The sequence below is a fragment of the Diuraphis noxia genome, unplaced genomic scaffold (assembly GCF_037042655.1).
Source record: "Diuraphis noxia isolate RWA-SAM2 unplaced genomic scaffold, SU_Dnox_SAM2 contig0001, whole genome shotgun sequence".
In the NCBI taxonomy this organism is placed as follows: domain Eukaryota; kingdom Metazoa; phylum Arthropoda; class Insecta; order Hemiptera; family Aphididae; genus Diuraphis; species Diuraphis noxia.
The window spans coordinates 75,715,036-75,737,643 of NW_028301711.1; the positions used below are offsets into that span (position 1 = coordinate 75,715,036).

At 28.3% G+C, this 22,608-nt stretch overlaps 4 protein-coding genes across 4 annotated transcripts; 1 reads left to right on the plus strand and 3 right to left on the minus strand.

Annotated features, from left to right (window-relative positions):
* Positions 1–1,070: 1,070 nt before the first annotated feature.
* Su(dx) (WW domain containing E3 ubiquitin protein ligase suppressor of deltex) lies at positions 1,071–19,890 on the plus strand. Its single transcript, XM_015519712.2, has 14 exons — positions 1,071–1,680; positions 11,505–11,660; positions 12,567–12,708; positions 12,779–13,095; positions 13,152–13,241; positions 13,308–13,467; positions 13,535–13,799; positions 13,863–14,041; positions 14,098–14,241; positions 14,303–14,545; positions 14,625–14,784; positions 14,851–15,351; positions 16,187–16,283; positions 16,393–19,890. Exons 2-14 carry the CDS (start codon positions 11,558–11,560, stop codon positions 16,563–16,565), a joined length of 2,574 nt encoding a protein of 857 aa, XP_015375198.1. The 5' UTR covers positions 1,071–1,680; positions 11,505–11,557; the 3' UTR covers positions 16,566–19,890.
* Positions 6,617–7,524, minus strand: LOC149061717 (uncharacterized). Its single transcript, XM_089225803.1, has 2 exons — positions 7,401–7,524; positions 6,617–6,928 (listed from the first exon to the last, which is right to left on the minus strand). The coding sequence occupies exons 1-2, from the start codon at positions 7,448–7,450 to the stop codon at positions 6,676–6,678; spliced, it is 303 nt and encodes a 100-aa protein (XP_089081929.1). The 5' UTR covers positions 7,451–7,524; the 3' UTR covers positions 6,617–6,675.
* On the minus strand, positions 8,030–9,270 carry LOC107169824 (zinc finger MYM-type protein 1-like). The gene is made up of 3 exons (XM_089215080.1): positions 8,824–9,270; positions 8,509–8,746; positions 8,030–8,463 (listed from the first exon to the last, which is right to left on the minus strand). Exons 1-3 carry the CDS (start codon positions 9,268–9,270, stop codon positions 8,030–8,032), a joined length of 1,119 nt encoding a protein of 372 aa, XP_089071206.1.
* On the minus strand, positions 9,379–10,566 carry LOC149061718 (uncharacterized). Its single transcript, XM_089215082.1, has 3 exons — positions 10,262–10,566; positions 9,748–9,855; positions 9,379–9,431 (listed from the first exon to the last, which is right to left on the minus strand). The coding sequence occupies exons 1-3, from the start codon at positions 10,413–10,415 to the stop codon at positions 9,379–9,381; spliced, it is 315 nt and encodes a 104-aa protein (XP_089071208.1). The 5' UTR covers positions 10,416–10,566.
* Positions 19,891–22,608: the final 2,718 nt, after the last annotated feature.

Sequence of the window (22,608 nt, forward strand, 5' to 3'; positions counted from 1 at the left end):
CATTTCTAAGCCACAGCGTAGACATAAGTGACTAGTGTAGAGAAAAAGACTAAACTTGAGCATGGGGGCCGGGGGAATATAAGTCGCTCAATAACTAATTGAGGTAGTTAGTCTAGTAGTACTGTAATTTCATAGATAATAAAATGGATAGGACATAATGGTCTTATTAGCGGTACTTAAATTTTACAATAGAGGCCAAGTAAGTATATCTATATCGATTATCGACTATCAATATAAAAGCATTGATAGAAAGGCCTAAATCGGCAATTGCCTTCGCCTCCAGGAACGCAGCCACAAATATATTTAACATAGTCGTGGCCTATCCATATCTTTGTTTTCTATGCGTAATTTGTAAATTCTTGACTCTTGTTAACTACTAAATAAAGCTAATAGTAAGGAGTCGCGCCTGTTTGTATTCGTCGTCGACTTCACAGCTGATTGTCGTCGTCAACCGGTACGGACGACACGCTATGGTGCGAACCGTTCGGCCGTCATCGAAAATCGCATTGGCGCATTGCACAATCACGCCCTAAAACGTCTAAAACTGTTTTGTTCTACGAAACTACTAATTTGGAATTGCCTACGGCCTAGACGGTTAGTCACTCAGTCAGTGGATGCGACTCGCAGATAATAATAATATGAGAACTTTTAATAATATCGTAATCTATGCTACGTGCATAGAATTACGTGCACGAATCTGAATATAATATTGACTTAAAAAACGATTTCGTCGTTATCATAATATAAACACAAATATTGTAATCAGTATCATAATAAATAATAGTGCTTATTTTATTATTTTAATGCGTGGCACGATTTATTATAATAAGTAAACATGACACTATAATAATCATTACGAATACGGTAAGCCGTAAACAGTTGGTAAGCAGCCACCTAGCTTGCGCATTGTGCAACAGCGAACAGTCGTGGTTGCGCGTAAAGTACTAAAGTGCGGTGTACCTGTGCATGCGTGTGTGTATGCATATTACTTATCTCTGTTTGTGTGTGTGTGTGTGTTTGTGTGTGTGTGTGTGTGTGTGTGTGTGTGTGTGTGTGTGTGCAAATACATATGTGTGCGCGCGCGCCTGTCGTGTTATCCTTATCTCGTTCGCGACCCAAAACGCACTCTCTCTAGTCTGCTTAAGCAACTTGCTATAGTTAAATTGGTTTGGAAAATTAACCCACGCACGCACGTACGCAATTATTACTACTGTCTTTGTCATTACGATTTACCATTATTGGTTATTAATTTATTATTTTAAGTTGTACACAGTGCAATTGTTCATACGACCGCCTCTACGTTATGTGTGTAGTACCTACATTAATCCGATCACGTTCGCCCGCATTCGTTGCATTGAGACAATAATCGATCGTGATTATTGATGGTCACCGTCGTCCGGTTGCTGAAATCTCCGGCGCTGCATCAACAGTGACATTGTCGTCGTACTTAGCGCTAACACTCATGGCGTCGTCGTGTCCGCCGCCGTAGTACGATCGGTAATCGTCGATAACGTCGGGAGAGACGTTTCGACTTTTTCCCTGCTGTTCTTCTCCGTATCACCCGATCGCTAGCCATATGCCGACGAGTACAGCGCAGTCCCAAATCGGAGCTAATATTATAATATTGTGTTGGAGTGCACTTGCTGCCACCGAGCTGTGCTGATTGACCGTCAATACACGGTAAGTGCCACTCCCCCTCGTCCATTCACCACGACTAAATTTACAGTATCACGACGTATATTTTTTTTTGTTTTTGGTCAAAATATTAGGTATATCATAATGTTTTGTTGTCTTCTCCCGTATCGTGTCACTCGAGTTTTGATATTAGTGTCTATCAGGCAACGACCACTGTTAGCTAGCTCTCTGTTATCGAATTGTTTGTCGTCTTCTTGACATATAAATAAAATTTCATATCACACTCTACACTATTTCCCTGTTTATTTGATTGGCTGACAAGCGTTTCGTTGGTCATCATAATTGTTTCTAGGTCAGGACGATTGATGAACATTTCGGATAATGCTGTTATATAACAGTGTGATAAACATATGGGCTTTTGTCCTAGGTCTTTGGGTCTTATCTTAATTACCTACATTTCAGAAGTATGAGATTCAAGTGCTAAAACCCCACCTGAACATAATCCATTTTTTCTTTTATCAGAAGGTCTTTCTTTTTTGTACCAAATGAGTGATTGTAAATTGTATCGAGTGAGTAAATCATAAGATGAATCACTTCTCGTTTGATGCATTAGGTGTCAATGTTAATTATTATTTTAATTGTGGTTGTCTAAAATAATTATGTCAGTTTGACTTAGGGTATAACTTATGTAAACTGTACTTAAACGATTTTATTAATTGCTAAATTTAGGTATTAATGAAGTAATGTGGATTCATTGTTAATAATTTGATTCATAATTAGTATCTTGTGATTTCTTTTGTGAGTGTCGGCATACTTAATATTTTGGAGATAACAAAATAAGTTTTTTTGATTGAGTATCTGGGCACTTGAGTTTCATGAGTCAAAAGGTAGGTAGATATTGACTATGGCATTATGTATATTAATTATAATAAATTGGTACACACCAATTGCTGCTATATTCTGCACCAGAAGAAAGCATTACTGTGATCAAGCCAGTACTCATGTGAATCTGTGCAATCTCCATTCAGCAACAGTTTGTTAATGTTTGGTATGTTTCACAACACTTGACGCTATAATTTATATATATATATAACCAATAATATTATGGCATAAAGTGGGGGGGGGGGGAATTGTGCCTTGGACCAGTCACTACCATCACTCTGGATGTATGAGACAATCTCTCTCTTGGTATGGAGTATAGTTTTGTATCCGGTGTTGTAGTAGCTAATTTTAATTACCTACGAAACAAAACTATGTTACTACTAAGCTTACAAGACTTATAGCAAACAATTTAAAGCAGTACCCATTTAAAAGATAAAAATTTAATTTTGTACCTACCACTGTTATATTGTTTAGCCCTCGTTCTATCTTTAATAATTATTTAAATTATATTTGGTCTCAACCTAAGTATAAAACGAATAAATTAAGGATTAATTTATGTTCCCCACATTGTTTTCTATACCTACTTTTTGAATAGGAATTTTTTTTCAGTTATACCTAATTAATATGTTTCATTTGTTTTGATAATCATAAACAGTACTATGAATTCAATTATTTTTTATTTCGATAAATTTTATTCTTAACTCAAAATTAGTGAGATATAAATTTACTTCATTATTACCATTATTATACAATTATTTCATTATTATCACCTTACTATTCTAAGTAAAAAATTTTATTTAGCATATTTTAGATGTTAATGCATACCAATATGTAAAAAAAATTATGAATTTGATGCTGTGCATTAATATATGTATATAATATACTTTATATTGTAGTATAATACCTTTTTTTTTCTAATTGAAACAAAATTTAATATATTTACAATCTGTATTTACAAGTTATAAATAAGTAAATTGGATGAGATTTGATTGTCGGGAAGGGGAAGTCACCCAGTGGTGGCATCCCTGCGGAAAGCGAAATTTTAAGCAGAGAGTAGGTCCCTGCACCAGTTCCTTTTCAGGCACATGGGTGGGTTACCTGCAATTTCTTTGGATGATAGTTGCTTAATTATAGGATTTGAGTGAGTACTGTATTTTGCGTGATTTTTTGTAGATGATCTTAGCGAGATTTTTTTAAGGTTGGAATGCAGATGTCTTTATGGAATGAATCATGCATTGGTGATATACCAAGGGGCACCTGATAATAATCGTAGACATTTAGACTGGAATGCCTGTATTGTTCTGACATTTGACGGTTTGGCTGAGCACCCAATTTGAATACCATAGTACCATATAGGTCTTAGAAGGGCCATATAAGGGCTATATATTGTTTTTAATGAGCTTTGAGCAGAGTAAGGGTGGAGGTGAAGTCTCTGATTGAGATCTTTACTCTTGTTTTATAAGTGAGGACCCCATGTAAGGCGTTTTTCAAGAATTAAACCCTAGTATTTGGTTTGCGTGGAAAATGAAATTTATGCATTACCAACAAAAGTTGGGTGACATTTCAAAAATCTAAGTGTAAAGGTAATTTGAGAGGATTTTGATGGATTGACTTGTATTTTCTAGTTGTGAACCAAGTGTTTAGCACAGTTAGGTGGTTTTGGATTTTTTAAGCAGCTTGGATGTGATCTTTGTTGATAACAAAAATAGCAGTATCATCCGTAAATGTACAAAGTAGAGTGTTTTCGTTTAGCGGTAGGTCGATGGTAAAGATATTGAATAGAAAAGTAGTTATGTCACTGTCTTGAGGAACACCAGCAGTTGCTATTTGAGAATTAGAAATGGTGCCGTTCATTTTTGTGACAAATGTTCTTTGTTTTAGATAAGATTTAATTAGTAGGTAATATGGAGCGGGCAAGAAGGATTTAAGATTGAAGAGTAGGCCTGGGTGCCAAACTCTGGCAAAAGCCTGTGCAATATCGAGGAAAATACCCATACGGACTTTTTTGCTCTCGAATGCTTCAAAATTTGATAGACAACTCTGTGAAGTTGGCGTATTGTGTGGGTTTGAACCCGAATTGAATGTCGTGAATTATTTTATTTTCTATGGTAATTTTTGAAATTCTTTAAAGGTGTAATTTTTTGAATAATTTTCCATCAACAGACAGAAGGCTTATAAAGTCGATAAGAGAATGGATTTTTGGGAGATTTGTCTGGTTTATGAATCAGTATAATTTGAGCATGTTTCCAGATAAATGGCATGTACAAAAGGCGGAGCATAGAGTTGAAAATATATGATAATAGGATTATTGTTTTGGGTGATAGTTGTTTTAAGAGCGAAACAGTTATGAAAGTATGACCAGGTGCTTTACCGTTTTTTAGATGTTTTATATAGAAAAGTACTTCATTTGGGTTTGTAGGTTTGGTAGGTAAAGAGACAGGTAGTGGGCTATCCAAGATCTTATATACTCTGGCTGAGTGCTGGGGATTAGTTTAGATAATGTTTGGTTAAATACTGTTGCAAGGTGTTTGGCAAAATCATTGAATTATTCAACATCTTCAGTGATTTTAGAGTTATCGGGGCGACGGAGTGTAGGAGAAGTGGGTTCAATGTGTCTAAGGATTTTTTGGTTGTTTTCCAAAGCTAACTATTTGTTGGATTTAGGTTTGAAATTTAAGTATCATAAGATTTATTTTTGTGATTTTGGAGTTGTTTTTTAAGTTTGTTGGGTAGGTTGTTATTAAAGATCTGCTTGTCGTTGGGATAAGTAATTGTGATTTGCCATTTAGAACGAGCCTTTCTTTTTTGTCTTAAAAGTTCATTTATGTGGTCTAGTAGTGGATATTTGTCCAGGATAGTGTTTGAAGTGGTTGAGTTGTTACTTGTACGTGATATAATACCTAGGTACCAAAAATTTAGATAGTTAGATACTTTTATTTTTATATATTATTAATCCCATTTTTAGTATTATTCTCGTGTTGTTTATTAAAAAACCCATAAACTGAAATGTTATTTAATTTTAATAAATACATTTTAAATTATTAGTCATATACAACGTTTATTTTAAAACGCTTGCACCCTTGCTTGTACTATATAGCTTGAGAATTTAAAACCGATTTAATTTCAAACCATTTTAAAGCCATCATATAAACATAGTTATGGTTTAGAATTATTTGTGTATATTTCTCTAATTTTGATTGTTTAAATATGTTTATTCATGGCCTTGATCATAATTTAAATGTAGATGTGAAGGTATTTGATAAACTAAGAGTTTTATTTTATCATATCCATTTGTTGTTTAAATCTAAATCTAATATTTATTATATTCTTTGATCTTCACATCCAAGAAGTGTTATATTGTTTTATTAATTTTTGGTATAAGTTAATTATCATCTGGATATAAGAAAAACTTAGCATCAGAAGGTACCCACACCGATTTTTATGTTGTATAAGTAAAAAATAACACTAACCTTACTTAATTTAGGTTATTAAAATACATTTTTTTACTAATGATATCAGCATTAATTTTATTTTTGGCATTTATTTTATTTTTATTTTTAATAATAACTTACATACCTAACTATTCAGTAGTATTTATAATAGAAACATTTAGCATTAAAATAAAAGAATAATAAAAAATATATAGGTACTTGAGTACAGCATAAAGTTTTGAAATAGTATTGCAATTTGGTAGTGCCCTTTTGATTTTGTCTTTTTAATAATTATTTAATACAATTATTTAAGATACAATCAATATTCAATCATGACAACTAGTTTCTTTTATTTTTTGTATTTTATAGTAGCTATGAAATAATAAACAAATTGTAGGTACCTAATATCAGTACTGCAACTAAGGTTTTTAGAGCCGGGGTGCAATACCAAATAATAGGGCCCTCTACTTTTGAAAATTTTACAAAAAATATTTGCATGAAAAATATATTTATATATGTAAACGTTAAACATCCATCACCATTTAAATTTCCTTTTAACTAAAAAAATACAAATTTACACTAGATAATAATGGTTAATACCTTTAAAATTATAAAAAAAATTTTCATATGTTTAAATATTATACATAATACATATATTTACACCATTATACAAAATAGTAAATACATTTAAAATTATAAAAATAATTACATATTTATAATATCAACATTACTTTAAAAAATTTTTTTTCCTGCTTTTTTGATTGGCAAAGTCAACAATTAATTTTTCTACATCAAGTTCTTCAGTGCGACCTTTTTCTATATTTAAAATACTTATGTTTGTTAGTTGATCTTGAGATATTGAGTTTCTTAAATAGTTTTTAATCAGTTTAAGTTTAGAAAACAATCGTTCGGCCGATGCAACAGTCACTGGTAAACTTAAAAATATAATACAACATGTAACAACTTCACTATACAACAGCGTTTCCCAAACCATGGGTCGCGAAATTTTTTTGATGGGTCGCGACTCGCGGTTACGATTACAGTTATTTTAGTCGTAAATTGATAAATAGTATAAATAACTATATTACAATAACTAGTATTGTAGAATAAATGACGTAAAGTTATTAAGATTATGGAATTTTTTTTATGTTATCGGTGAATGTGCTAATGACTAGTAACTAGTCGATATTCACACTACATTTTCTATTATACTAATTTTTTGTATTTTTTTATTATTTATTTTATTTATTTATTAATTAAGTTATTATTATTCAGTATATTGTATTCGTATTGTATTTTATAAAAAAACTCAATGATAAAATGGATTATAGTAAAAATCTTATTTATTTAAGGCATACTTTTTTTAAGGGGGGGGGGGGTCGCGTACCTAATAAAGATTAAATGTATGGGTCACCATTGCAAAAAGGTTGGAAAACGCTGATATACAATGATAATAGGTCGTTTTCTATTAAATATAAACATAATTCTGTAATTGTTTTCATATCAGTGTTTTTTATAAATTCCCCTGTAAATTCCTTTAAAGATTGAACTTGACTAGTTAAATCGGAAGTTACATCAGTTTTGTAAAACTAATTAAAATCATAGCATGATTTTACTATTTCTGCTTCATTTAATTTTATCATATTTGGTGGCAATAAAAAATTAAAAGTATTTGATACTATTTTAAGTCCTTTAAAACGATCTTCTAGTTGAAATAAAGCAATATCAACTAATGGTAAAAATACTGAAACATAAAATTTTTCTTCTGTAATATCCAATCTCCTGTCACCATCAACTTCACCAAATCGTTTTTTAAAATAAATTTTTCTTTTATTTTCATTCTGAAATTGTATTCCTCATTTTAGACACATATTTTTTGCTAATTCTACCAGTTCTTTATAATTATGTCTCATGTTTTTAATTGAATTAATACCAATTTGCAAAAACTCACTGGCTTGGTGGATACTGGTTTGTGAGCACTGTAACACCTTGGATACCACAGATAATGGTTTCAAAACATTTTCCCAAATAATTATAAGCCGGGTTATAAGCAAAACAAACTCATAAGATTTTATTTTTTTTTAAAGAGATTTTGCTCTATTTAATTCATCACTTTTTTTGCTAGTTAGTGAAATATTTGTCAACGATTTCAACACATTAATACAATTTTCTTTTAATGCATATACAGATGAATGTCTAGCTTCCCATCTTGTATTACAAATTTTTTTTACAACTTTTTTTTGTATTTGATTTGCTATATCATCTCCAAATGCTAATGATGCCCATCTAGGAGCACTTTGGCTGAAAAAAAAATATATTTTGACTATATCGAAAAATGTAGACATTTTTAATGGACTTTTGGCAACATCAGAAATTACTAGATTTAAGTTATGAGCAGTACAATGTACATATGAGGAACTAGGGACTATATCAGAAATCCTTTTTTGTACCACTGATTTAGCATCGGTCATAACTGAGGCTCTGTTGTAGACTTGTTCTCTACATTTTGTAACATCTAAATTATATTTTTTCAAAATATCAAGTATTAATTTAAAATGACCTTCTGCGCTATGATTCATCAATGCATAAAATCCTAAGAACAATTCCTTTATTTGCACATTATGTTCATTATAATTCACAACAATATACCTCAGTATCACAGAAATCTGGTCAATTTTGGCTATGTCTTGTGTTGAATCCACTATGATTGAGAAACACTGTGCCTTTTTTATTTCTTCACATATATTTTTTCTTAACTCAGCAGCCAATAATTCAATAGTTCCTTTTGTATCTTCCAACTTAAATATTTTATTTTTGATTCTTCAGTATATAAAAGTTTACTTAAAATAGGATCAAACTCTGCCATCAATTTAACTGTGCGTAAAAAATTGCCTTCAGAATTACTGTTAGCTTTTCCTTCATTTCCCCTCAATGCAGTATTTCCTGTGTTAAGGCATAATATTATTTTTATTAATCGTTTTAAAACTTCTCTCCAGAATTTTGCTTCTTCGGATATATGCTTTTCCAAGTTTTTATCTATAGTTTCATTTTTCAACCAAATGATTCGCAATTGTGTGGCTTCTACATGCTGTGTACAGTTTTCATGTTTGATAATTTTTTGGGTTAAATGTTGCCAGTCATTTATACCATTTATCCAATTTAATTGAAGTTTATGATTTTTTCGATCCGCAAACAACCAACAAGACTCACAATATACTTTTTTTAAAACTAATGAATAACACAGCCACATTCTAGGTACTTTAACACCGGCTTTATTAATCATATAATAATAGTCTTTGGAAAAGTGTCTGCTAGATTTCATAGTTTCATTTTCATCACTAAAAATGTTGTTTGAAGAAAAGTTTATTGAAGGTTTACAAGGACCATATGATAGAATTTGTTTTTTAAAATTAGAACTGATTGTGATATTTTAAAAATGTCCTCTATCTGTTGGAAACTCCAACTTTAAATCCAATTCATCAACTAATCATATGCAAATTAAAAAAATAAATAAATGTTAAATTTCTAGAATAAATAATAATAATAATAATTTTAACTTATTGACATATTTCCTTAAAAAAAAACCATCTGTACAACCAAATTATTGAAAAATGATCTAATAATTATTATTAGTAAAATATTACTCATAAAATATATTTATATCTTTATTTAAAATGATTTTCAGATATTCCATTGATTATATTTAAAAAAAACTACTGTCTAAAATAATTAACGACTGAATTTTAATTACTGTACCAATTTAAAGAATAATTATAATTTATATAAAATATAATAATACCATTAGGATCATCCATATCAATTTTGGTTTCAGACATTTCATCTTCTTTTTCAATGGAATCAATTGTATTAATTGTTTTCAATTCAATATCTTCATTTTTTGTAATACCTGAATATCAGAATAAACCAATTCATACTATATAAACTACAATCTAATAATCTATATATATTTTGAAATAAAATTGTTTAAAAAAAAAATGAAATTCTTCTCTCTAATTATAATATAAAATATTCCAGCATATTTATTATTATTTAAGCTGTAATAATAAATAAATAAATAAAATAATAATTTTGATTACCTACTACTTTTAATCATTAAATAATTTCTTTTCTATAAATTATCTAATAACCTATTCATAGTTCTATATAGGTTATTTTTTAAAATAAAATTGGAGAACCCTACACTGCATGACATTTTTTTTTTTTGCTAATTTTAATTTAATTTAATTTAACCCTAAAGGTTAACCCTAAAGCTTGCAAATCAAATCCTTTCCTTTGTCAAAATTATTACTTACCAGTATTACCATTATTATATATAGGTGATGCTGTTGTAGTATCTGAGATCACCTTTGGTACCATAAATCGATTTAACGATCCAGCCAACTTTTTTTCTTGCTCTTCTCTTTGTAGTTTTAATTTTCTTTTTGCATATTCACTCGGAAGAGCCATTTCAAAGTTAGGATAAATATATAAAATAAAATTTATAAAATATGTACCTATAAACTGTACGGGTACAAGTACTGTAGTGGTGAATATTAAAATTATTAACAATATTGGCAAGTGTACCGCACAACCGTATACACTGTAATCTATTTCTGTGTGCGAGCGTCCGACTATTCTATGAATCAACCTAATATCCCCGATCGACAGAATACTAAAAATAGACATACAACAGTCACTGCTAGATAAGATAAGATTAACTTGAAACGGTACCACCGTACTAGACACTAGTCTATATTATAATGTAATAGTATAGTTTTCAAAAGCAACCATTTCCTAATCCACGGTGGCTTATTAAATAATATAAACTATGACTATTCTGCTTTAACTGGTAACATGTTTGTTGCAAGTTGCAACAGAACATAATAACATATATTATAATATTATATATTTTATTCATAAACACATATTAATATATTATTATCTATATCAGTTTCTAATTTTCTATGTAATAATTTTAAGTATTTATCAATTAATTCTAAATTAAATTCTCTACTGAGGGTGCAATGCACCCTCTGCACCACCGGTAGTTGCGGCACTGCCTGATATAAATTTCATATTATTTACAATGATATATTATTATAGGCACTTAATCATAATAAATATTTTTTACTACCTATTCCAACTCTAGTCAAAGTTATGATGGAATATTATTATTCTTTTGTGAGAATCAACATTTTATATATTAAGTATTATACATAAATTTGTTTGTGAATTTATTACTTAAACTAAAATTTTGTATTTGATATTCATTTATTTGTGAAGTCATTAATAAAATTGAAACATTTATTTAAGGTGTATAGGTTACATAATAAAGATAAGCTATTTATGTACCAATAATATATTACTGGTATCTATTTATTTTTCATTGAGCATCTATTGAAACAAATACATTAATTACCCAAACTTAAAATTTAAATCAATTATTTCATTTAATTAGCAGTTTTTTTTTTGTATAATATGTATAAAAGATAAGATTATATTTGAATTGATATAAACTAAAAATTTTCACAACTTTTTGTTGTTGTTTTTTAATAGGTTAGCCAATAATTGTTTTGTAAGTCACTGTGAATCCAAAAAATATTATAGCCATGGGTACTATTGTAGAAAGTATGGCTAATTGTTCAATATCAACTCAGGACAGAGTAATTGCTCCTTCAAATCAAATTCAAATTTTTCAACTCATTGTAACAAGTAAGTTCAACATTTGTATTAGAAATATACCACCATCGGCACCATCTATAAATTGTTAATTTAATACTGTTTCACGAGGGATATAACCATTTTAAATATAGTCATAGTTAGAGCACCGATTTATATGCATTAAGACCAAACAAATAAGTGCGAAAAAATCTTATATGCACTAAACTGATAAAATATGTGTGAAAAATAAAAAATATGCATAAAAAAAAATAGCAAAAAATATAATTTTTGAACATTTAATTAGGTATATCAACATATTATTTAAAATTATGAAACCCTACTGTAAATATTTTTTTAAATTTTGTTCTAAAATAATGTCAATGGTGAATGGTCGCAATCGATATTTTCTTATCTTAGTATAATTATTATCTATTTTATTTCACTTACCATTGATTTAAGGTCTAAGATCTTTTGAAAAACCGTTTATACCTATCAATTAATTTTGATATTAATCAAAACTATTAAGATAAAATATTTAAAAATAGGTAGTATATATTATTTAAAAAAATTCTTGATAAACAAGAAAACTTCAAAATATGCTCTACAAAATGAAATATGCAATCAAAATTGTATAATAAGCCCTTAAATAGGAAAAATGGATAAATATCATAATATGCAGTTGAAAAGTTTTATTTTTTAAATCGTTATGCTATAAAACAATTTTTATGCTCATTTAGCATATCGTACAATCAACCAGTATAAATATACAAATGCATACCGTGCTCTAGTCAAAGCTAAGCCAAGCCAGGTTATATTCACCATAAAAGAGAAGAACTTGTGCAATATGACTGGAAAATTTAAAACATAACTTAATTTTTTTTTTCAATTTAATGCATTTTATTATAATTATGTTTCTATGATAATTCATTGTTCATCTAATCTATATTGCTATTTTAGTTGAAAGTGCAAATATAAAAAATAGTGGTGGATTGATTAAACCACATCCATATGTTGAACTTATTGTTGATGATTGCAAAAGAAATAAAACTGAAGTTATCAAAAATACATATCAACCAAAATGGAATGAAGAATTCACTGTGTATGTTAATAGTTATTATAAAAGTTTTAAATTTAATTATAATTGGTGTTGAAACATTATTTTCTTTTAGACTTGTTACTCCATACTCAATATTACACTATCGTGTACTAGATTATTGTAAATTTCAAAAAGATGTGCTCATAGCTGAAAAGAATATTAGCCTTTATGATATTTTATGTAATTATAATGGCGTCTGTGATAATTTGGAGTTGACAATTGATTTGATACGAACTCGTCATCATGATCATCAAGCTTCAAGTTCATCCACATCTAACAATTTGGTCAAGGTTGGAGAGTTGATTACTATATTACACGGTTTTCAAATTGATATATCTCAAGTTTCGAATCCATCTAGAGAATCAGGCTCTAGTATCAATAATCGTCAAGGTACACATACTTAATATATAAAAGAAAAATTTATTTAGGTCATTATTTTTCAATAGGATTATCAAATGGCGATTTTAGTAATGGAGTTAGAGCTCGTAGTCGAACCTCTACAAGGGCTGTTGTTGCATCATCAGTTCAAACAACAGGTAATACCTGTTTTTTATTTAAACCATTTAATGATTTTTAATGAATTTCATTTATACATATTTTAGACATGAATGTATCAAATCGTCTTGTAAATAATGTGTTAACAAATAACATTCGGACATCACAAAATCCACCATCACACAATAATTCTAATGAGGGGACAATTACTGTTCATCATCAAAATGGTCCTGTTACACTACCAATAGAAGAGCCATTGCCCGCTGGGTTTGTGAAATAAATAATATATTATTTTTGAGCTAGAAAATATTTTAATTTATAAATTTTATTGTAGCTGGGAAATGAGATTTGATTCATTTGAACGACAATATTATGTAGATCATAACACAAAATCAACATCTTGGGAACGACCTCAACCATTACCTGCTGGTTGGGAGCTAAGAAGAGATAACCGTGGGCGTATTTATTATGTGGATCACAATACTCGTACTACAACATGGCAACGTCCAAACATGGAAAGACTGCAGCATTATCAACATTGGCAAGGCGAAAGAGCTCATGTAGTTCAACAAGGAAACCAAAGATTTCTTTATCCTCAGGTAAAATGTATAAATATTTTATATTTTTATATGTAACTAATTCTGTTTTTATGATTTGTTTAGCATGCTTTGGGAACAGGTTCTGGACCAAATAATAGACAAATTGCAGTTCCACCAACCCCTGTTGTGGAAGAAGAACCATTGCCTAGTGGTTGGGAAAAGCGTATACAACCAGATGGAAGAAATTATTTTGTTAATCATAAAAGTCGCATTACCCAATGGGAAGATCCACGTACACAAGGGTATATATAAGAAATTTTATTTTTTATTTTATTTTCAAGTTATTAATTTTTTTTAGAACTGAGATGATTATTGATAATTCTGATTTACCAACTGGTTGGGAAGTAAGAAAAACCACTGATGGAATTAGATATTTTGTTGATCATAATACACATACAACTACATTTGAAGATCCTCGTATCCATGTACCACCCATTCAATGGTAAATAATAAGAGAATATTAGTTATCTATTATAAGGTATTAATAATGTTTATGATTTTAGTTCTTCTGGTCCTTATGGGGTACCTGCCGCTTATGAAAGATCATTCCGTTGGAAATTAAGCCAGTTCCGATATTTATGTCAAAGTAATGCAATATCAAGCCACATTAAGATAACGGTTTCCAGACAGACACTGTTTGAAGATTCCTATCATCAAATAATGAGATCTGCTGCATATGAAATGAGGAAACGTTTGTACATAGTATTCCGTGGCGAAGAAGGCTTAGATTATGGTGGTGTTTCACGGTACATAATTTCTTATAATTACTAAAACAATTCAATACCAGTATAATAATTAATAATATAATTTTTTTGAATCCCACAGAGAATGGTTTTTCTTACTTTCCCATGAAGTACTCAACCCAATGTACTGTCTATTTGAATATGCCAACAAAAATAATTATAGCTTACAAATTAATCCTGCTTCATATGTGAATCCTGACCATTTGTTATATTTTAAATTTATTGGACGATTCATAGCTATGGTAAGTCTTATAATAAATATGTTTTAAATTATGAAATATTTATACATTTTGTGATCAAAATTACAGGCTTTATATCATGGACGTTTTATTTATTCTGGTTTCACAATGCCCTTTTATAAGCGTATGCTACACAAAAAACTTAACATGAAAGATATTGAATCCATTGACCCAGAATTTTATAACTCATTGGTTTGGATAAGTGAAAATAATTTAGAAGAAAGTGATATTGAAATGTATTTTGGGGTGGATTTTGAAGTACTTGGTCAAGTTGTGCATCACGAGTTGATTGAAAATGGTGACAAAGTAAAGGTTACTGATGCTAATAAAGAAGAATACATTAAATTAATGACTGAATGGAGAATGACACGTGGCATTGAAGAACAGACTCAGGCATTATTAGATGGTTTTAACGAAGTAGTAGCACTAGAATGGTTGAAATATTTTGATGAACGTGAACTTGAACTCATGCTGTGTGGGATGCAAGAGATTGATGTTGAAGACTGGCAGCAGCACACAATTTATCGACATTATAATAGAACTAGCAAGCAAATCAACTGGTTTTGGCAGGTACTAAAGCTAATTGAATTGATATTCCTATTCGACTTTTCCACTGTCACACTAATGCAGTCTGTGTATGCCTCATAAAATAATATATGTATATATTTTTTTTAAATTTTGAGATCTATATTATGATCTAATCATTTCAGTTTAAAATAATGTGAGGGTTTCCTAAAATAGTATGGTTAGCAGTAAATGATAATATTTAAAAATACAGTAACATAAAAGTATGTTTGGAACAGTGAAAGGAATAACACATTATGTAAAATTCATTCTAAATGTATAATTTTACATTTATATTCATATTATATTTATCAATAACAATAAATAAAATCCAAATTCTTCAAAAATAGGAAATTAATTTTAAATCATATATATAAAAATAATTTATAATTTAATATAATTAAAAATTTTACTTAATATTTATAAAATCCCATACCAACTATAAAAAATAATTTTTTAAATAAATAAACTGTAAATATTATAAAATAAGTAATATTATAATATCAAAAAGTTAAGTAATTTAATAAATTCATTAAAAAAAATTGAATAATATTTGAATGTATAATTATGATTTCATAATTTTAATTTTTATGAGTCTTATACATTATAATGTTAAGTTTTGTAAATTTTTTCTTTTCTTTTTGCTTCAAAAAATATATATATTGTTTGTATATTCCAAGAAATTTGTTGAATAATTCAAATTCAAATTAATATCAAAATTATTATTATCTTACTAAAAGTGTGTTTTCGACAAAACTCACTATAAAACAAATATATCCTTCCAGCTTTTTTTTGTACTTGGATTTTGACGATTTTTTATATATTTTGTTCTGAAATTTAGTTTGTAAGACAAGCAGACAATGAAAAACGAGCAAGACTTCTTCAGTTTGTGACTGGAACATGCAGAGTTCCAGTGGGTGGGTTTGCTGAGCTTATGGGTGAGTCAAACTAAAAACTAAAAATAATGTTAAAAAAAACTATACATTTTTCTTTAGATCAATATTGTTATTAGTAATTACTATTAAATATAATTATACTTATGTTTAGGGAGCAATGGAGCACAGAGGTTTTGTATTGAAAAGGTTGGTAAAGAAACATGGTTACCTCGGTCTCACACATGCTTTAATAGGTTAGACTTACCGCCATACAAGAGCTATGACCAACTAGTTGAAAAACTCAATTATGCTATTGAGGAGACTGAAGGGTTTTCTCAAGAATGAAACACAAATATTTTCAGGTTAATGTTCCCTCAATTGTTACGATTTTAAATATAGATATAGTAGTATAATATACTAATATTTACAAAACCGAACATTGATATCATGACCTCACGAGATCAAATAAACAGTGAAACCGTATTTAGCTTGATAGAGGTTTAAAATACATTCCTTAATTTATATTCTGTTTTTATTTTATGCATCGTTAATTAATTTTGGAGTTAAGGTGTTTTATTCATTGATGTTTCTCGTTATATATCTCCCATTCATATAGTTACTATTATAGATTTTAAGAACTGTGTTTTTATAAATAAGGCGCATGTATGTAATAAATAAATAAAAAAGTACTTTAAATATAATGTATGGAATGTAAAACTTGATGTACAAAAAAAAAATGAATGGTGGTTATGATTTATAACAAACTATGATTTTGGTGAAAGAAAGTTTAATTTATATTTAAATAAAACATAATCCACTTATTCATTTTAAATAGTTTTTATTATTTAATTGAACTTATATCTGTTCTATTTGTTAATTAAACATAGGGTACTTAAATATTATATAATACATTAAAATATTTATTTATTGCAGTACTATGCAAGAATATTAGAATTGAAAATGCATGTGATCTAAAACTGCAATGATAATCAAATTTATTATTGTTGTTTTTCTTAGATTGTGCTTATGTTTTTGCAAACATGTTTATTTTTTTAAAACATTTAAAGTTACCATGTATAACATTTGTTTATTTTGTATTTTAAAATCTTATTATGAAGAATTTTAGCATTAATTACAATATATAGGATTAGGACCATACAGCATTTAGTAACAGTTGTGTTTAAAAATGCTGAAACATAAATGTATTCAGTTTTTTCTTATGAATGAGCATTTACGAAAAATAAAAATTTAGCTCAAACTGTTTAAAATATTTTATAGGAGATATCTTTAAAAAATGTTTATAAAATTTGTTCAGACATTATTTCTCTGGTTATTATGTTATTAGAAAATTAAAATTCATTTAAGGTAATTGGTGATGGACAGTTGTTAAAGAGTTAAAAATAGGCAATTTTAAAATTGCATGCATGAAGATTCTGTAAATGTGTGTCGCGCATTATGTGCGTGATCAGTAAACAGTTTATGCTCATTTGTATGTACTTTTTGTCCATCATACCGATTGGGCTAATAATTTATATTTCAAGAAACTGATCTGAATTCTTTATGATATCTACTTGTTTGAAAATTTCCAAATATTTAAACTAAATAACAGTTGTTGTGGTTGGGGAAGGGGGGTGAAATTAAGAAAAGTGAACTGATCAATCTCAAGTTAGCATAATAAGTAGAGCTCGAATGTTGATGACCAAAATGTCATAAAAATATGCTTTAAAAAAATCAAATTATTCAATTAAATGTTTTAAAATATATTTAATATACTTATTTCTTCAACAAAAATATTAATAAAAAAAAAAAAAATTATATACTCTTTTAAATGTGTATTTAAAATTAATTTATTACAAAATACACAGCTATTAACGATAAGAAAAATTATAAATTAGCTTCCAATCTATTAAAATTAAATTTAACATAGGTTTAGTACATTAATAGTATCAGGATTACACTGTTTAACAATTATTTTTCAAATATTTTCAAATTTGAAAGATTTTTGACGATCGATTATATATTTTTATAAATTGAAAACGACAGCTCCACGTCTACTGAAGTTGATTGGTGCATACTTAAATTTATCGATGTTGTCAGATATCTTAGTCACTGTGTTGTTGGTTTATAAATATCTCTTAGTTATATGAGTGTTACTCATAAAAAATATTAATGATGATTTTTTATTTTATTTTTTGAAGTATAAAAAACTAACTATGATAAATGATAATAATATAGTCAATTTTTAATATTATACTTATAATTTATAATATATTTACTAAATAACCTAGAAATAATCAATATATGTATATATATACTCAAACTAAATTTACATATACTCTGGTATAATTCTGGTTACACGAAAAAAAAATGCTGCCATAAACATACGAGCTCTAATTATAGCAAATTATAAGTTTTTAATATTATCGCATTACTTGGTCGATCAGTTTGACCAGTGGACAAAATATTGATATACCTATATGAGCTAAAATAACTGTTCACCACTGATATCCTTAATGTTTTAAAATTAATATATTTTTAAAAACGTTTTGGCCGTTTTATGGTACTACTTTGCTGTGTGTGCGTATATTATATGGCTTAAATATAAACTAATTATACCTTACCTTTACGAAAATATTTAAATAGTTCTTGTGCTCGAAATGTATTCTTTTTTTTGTTAAATTAAATATATCTAGACAATGAGCAGTGGTGCCGAATGATATTAAAACTGGCAGTTTAAATAGTTCGATTGATCCACCCATCCCTTCAAACGACTGAGAAACAGGTTTAACTGATTATAAATACATAACTTTATGACATTCCTTTATTTCATAAAATTATAGCAGCAAGATTAGGAAGTATACTCTATTATTTTATCTACCCACCCAATTTTGAAGGCAGTTCAATTGAACTACTTGAAGTATGTGTTCGGCGCCACTGCATTTGAGCATAGGCGTGTGCACAGATGTGGCTTGTATAGGGCTATAGCCCCACCTAAAGTATTTTTTGAGATGGGCACCAAAAAAGACTATCCCCTGAATAAGGGATATTTTAAGATATTTTTAAAAATTAACAAAAAACATACCAACAATTATATTTTTATATTAAACAACAAGGCCACAATTTGTTTATATATATATATATATATATATTTCACAATTTAATAGCACATTAGAAAAAATAATTCCATCATTTTTGGCATATATCGCTAGACAATATTTGCCCTCCATGGCCTAAAGCTATTTCCATCTAACTACTGGAATTTGGAAGTATTATCACAAGCACGATTCCAGAACACGAGAGATGCATTATTTTATTTATTTAACACATTTTAATTTTCTGTTTGAATATGTTTAATTTATACATATTTTAGTATGTACTTTTTTATGGGAAAGGGGGGGAGGGAGTCTAAACTGTGAAAAGGTGGGTCGATGGTAAAAAAAAAATAGTAGTCGTATTTGCATCAAAAGTGCGCACTCCTATGCATATGATTATAATATGAGTCTAGTAGTCTTTATAAATAGACACAATTTATAATACAAATATAAATTAAAATACTATTTGGAGAGTTATTAAATATTATTATGTATATACTTTTAGAATATAATATATTATCTCAATATTGTTGTTTAATACTATATTTCATTAATAAAAAAAAATATATAAAAATTAATTTTGTTTTTAGTATTGAGTTGTGTTAGAATAATTTCCTACTGATAACCAGTATCATTGGTTAACTGTTATACCACAGCATATTCTGTGGTTATACAATGATCCATATTTAAGATATTATACTGTATGACTCAATTTGCAATAATTATATTAAAGTGTTGGTTTTTTATTAGTGTTGTTTGTAATAATCCAGTCATATCAGTGTGAGTCTATACTCTATATATATAAATATTGTTATGTATTACGATATGCTAATGACATGTATGCTAACGCAACATTGTTAGTTGTCTTTTTTCGTCCAAATTTAAGCTTAAAACAGCAATAAAAAAAATATATTTATATGTTTTTAGATATAAAGTAACAGTATGAACTACTCATTAATAACTTTGTTTTAAATTTTAAATTTAGCTATAAAAACTGAACATTTAAGGAATTTGTCATTGTAAAATAATTTGAACATTTTGATGAATTTTGTCGAATTTTGAATTTTAAATACCATATATACAATTTGGAGACTATATGACATGAGGTGCAAAGACTACAAATTGAACTGTACCCTAGTGACTTTTGAATTGTAAGTATACCATCTTCACCGTTGAAAAGTTCTCCAGGATCAAAATTTTCTATCAGGAGAATATTTTGTCAACCAAGAAAAATTATAGTCTCTACAATATTGACTTCTATTTCTCTAGATTTCCCATAACAGATTTTTTTTTATGTGTGAGTACTATATTGATACTTCTTTTTAAGGATTTTTGTGATTGTGTAAAAACATTGTGCGGTAGTAATTGTATTAATGTGATATTTATATGGCTGTAATTATTGCCCTGAGATTTTGGAATATTTGTTTAAAGGTGTTACAACAAATTGTTGTAGTACTGTTATTTTGAATTTTCTTCCTTTATCAGCATAAAGAACACAATACTTGCAAAATAACACTCTTTTGAGATTATTAGAGTTCATCAGTGAACTGTTTTTCAAAAAATGATACATTTAAATTCCTCTTTTCTTTTTTGTTGTTGTTTGTATATAAACTGAATACGTACACAAAATCATTCCCAGGTAAATTCTTTCAGAAAGCTCTGATATTTTGCTTGGTTGTAATATCATATAAATGCATTTGTTTCTTTTAAATAATCTTTAAATGGCCTTTGACGCCGAGGCTTAATATAAATAATAAAAATTAAAAAAATCTAAAGGTTAGCTAATATTTCCACTAAATTTAATACTGTTGATTTCTACGGGATGTTGGATATGGTCATTATAAGTTATAAGCATTTGAATTTATACTATTATGAGGATAATGGTCATTGCCAATCTTTGATTGTCTTATCTTAAATACATGTCTGATCACACCATCTGTGGCTGTGATCTGTGAATTATATGTTGTCTATCATTACACTCCATTAATCCAATAGTCATACACATTTCGAGGTTGTTGTTATATCAAATTATTATTAATTTGTTAATTAATTACACATTTCAGATAGGTAGCATGGGTGAAAATCCAACTATTTTATTTGAGGCAGACAGGTAATTGGCTGGCGTGTAGTTTTTTATTTACAGTATTATCATTGATTAAAATTATTACTAATATTATTGCCAATTAGTTATCAGAAACAGTGCCACATTGGTGACCTAGACATGATCATGTGTTTCAATACTTATTACTTATAGTATTCTAATTATTATTATACACTGTTACACCATCAAGACAGTTTTAATTTTTAATTTTTAAAATTTTTTAATGAATATTGGGTATCATTATTCTATATTATTATACTAATTAATATCAATAAACCATATACAAGTAGCTATATTAAGCGGTTGCATATGGTAATTCATGTATTTTTTATATTGTTACTAATATACTTTGTTTTATTGTATTTTTTCTTTTTTTATTATAGTCTTTATATTCATAAAGTCTAGAAAAATGATTACCGTTATATCTTTACAGCTAACCAAGCTAATAAAGAAGAGATGATCTATTATACCTATCCTCCATTAATGTTATCTGCAGTTATGTCAATAAATTCAATAAAAATATTCAATGTAGTCACCTACTTAAAATCTGACTTAAGTCTCTAACATAACATATTCCTGAATTTAATAATGTTAAATAATGCATCATAGAATCATATTAAAGACAAGAAGAAGATGGAGAACGATTGGATTTCAAAGACACGAATCTGACGATACTTTAATATAGCCAACATTGAAGATATTATTTCTAAGATGAACACCACCACAATATTGTTCATTCTTCTACTATTTCAAGTGGAATTAAGATTAAACCATTGATACAAACACCTATATTTAATGGCAATTTGGAAGATTAGCCATCATTCAGTGATACTTTCAACATTTTGTTCCACAATAATACACAATTAAGTGATCTGCAATGGCTTCTTTATTTAAATTTCAGTGTAACGCACTCGGCAGCTGATAAAATAAAAAATTTCTCTATAAAGTCAGAAAATTATTAGGTCGTCTATGATGAATTAGTGCTTATTTTTCTACTTATTCTCTACTAAAGGACTTGCCTTGTCGTTGCAAATCTGGTTCACCATTCTTCTCTGTTAAAAGCTAAAGTATTTCCGATTTAGACACTAAAGCAATATCATCTGCAAATCCTATGCAGTGGATCTTTTCTCAATTTACGCTTATTCCGCATTAAAGTTTTTCTTATACTTATCTATGATTTATTTGACGAATAAAT

Excerpts from the sequence above, each read along its gene's own strand:
- LOC149061717 (XM_089225803.1), bottom strand. The coding sequence starts at position 7,450 with ATGAAAACAATTACAGAATTATGTTTATATTTAATAGAAAACGACCTA. Across the intron at positions 6,929-7,400 it reads TTAATAGAAAACGACCTATT|GCTGTTGTATAGTGAAGTTG; the intron begins ATCATTGTATAT and ends GGTTTGGGAAAC.
- LOC107169824 (XM_089215080.1), bottom strand. The coding sequence starts at position 9,270 with ATGAAATCTAGCAGACACTTTTCCAAAGACTATTATTATATGATTAAT. Across the intron at positions 8,747-8,823 it reads AAGGCAATTTTTTACGCACA|TTGGAAGATACAAAAGGAAC; the intron begins GTTAAATTGATG and ends AAAATATTTAAG. Across the intron at positions 8,464-8,508 it reads GATGAATCATAGCGCAGAAG|ATGTTACAAAATGTAGAGAA; the intron begins GTCATTTTAAAT and ends AATATAATTTAG.
- LOC149061718 (XM_089215082.1), bottom strand. The coding sequence starts at position 10,415 with ATGGCTCTTCCGAGTGAATATGCAAAAAGAAAATTAAAACTACAAAGA. Across the intron at positions 9,856-10,261 it reads ATATAATAATGGTAATACTG|GTATTACAAAAAATGAAGAT; the intron begins GTAAGTAATAAT and ends TCTGATATTCAG. Across the intron at positions 9,432-9,747 it reads TGATATGGATGATCCTAATG|TTGATGAATTGGATTTAAAG; the intron begins GTATTATTATAT and ends GCATATGATTAG.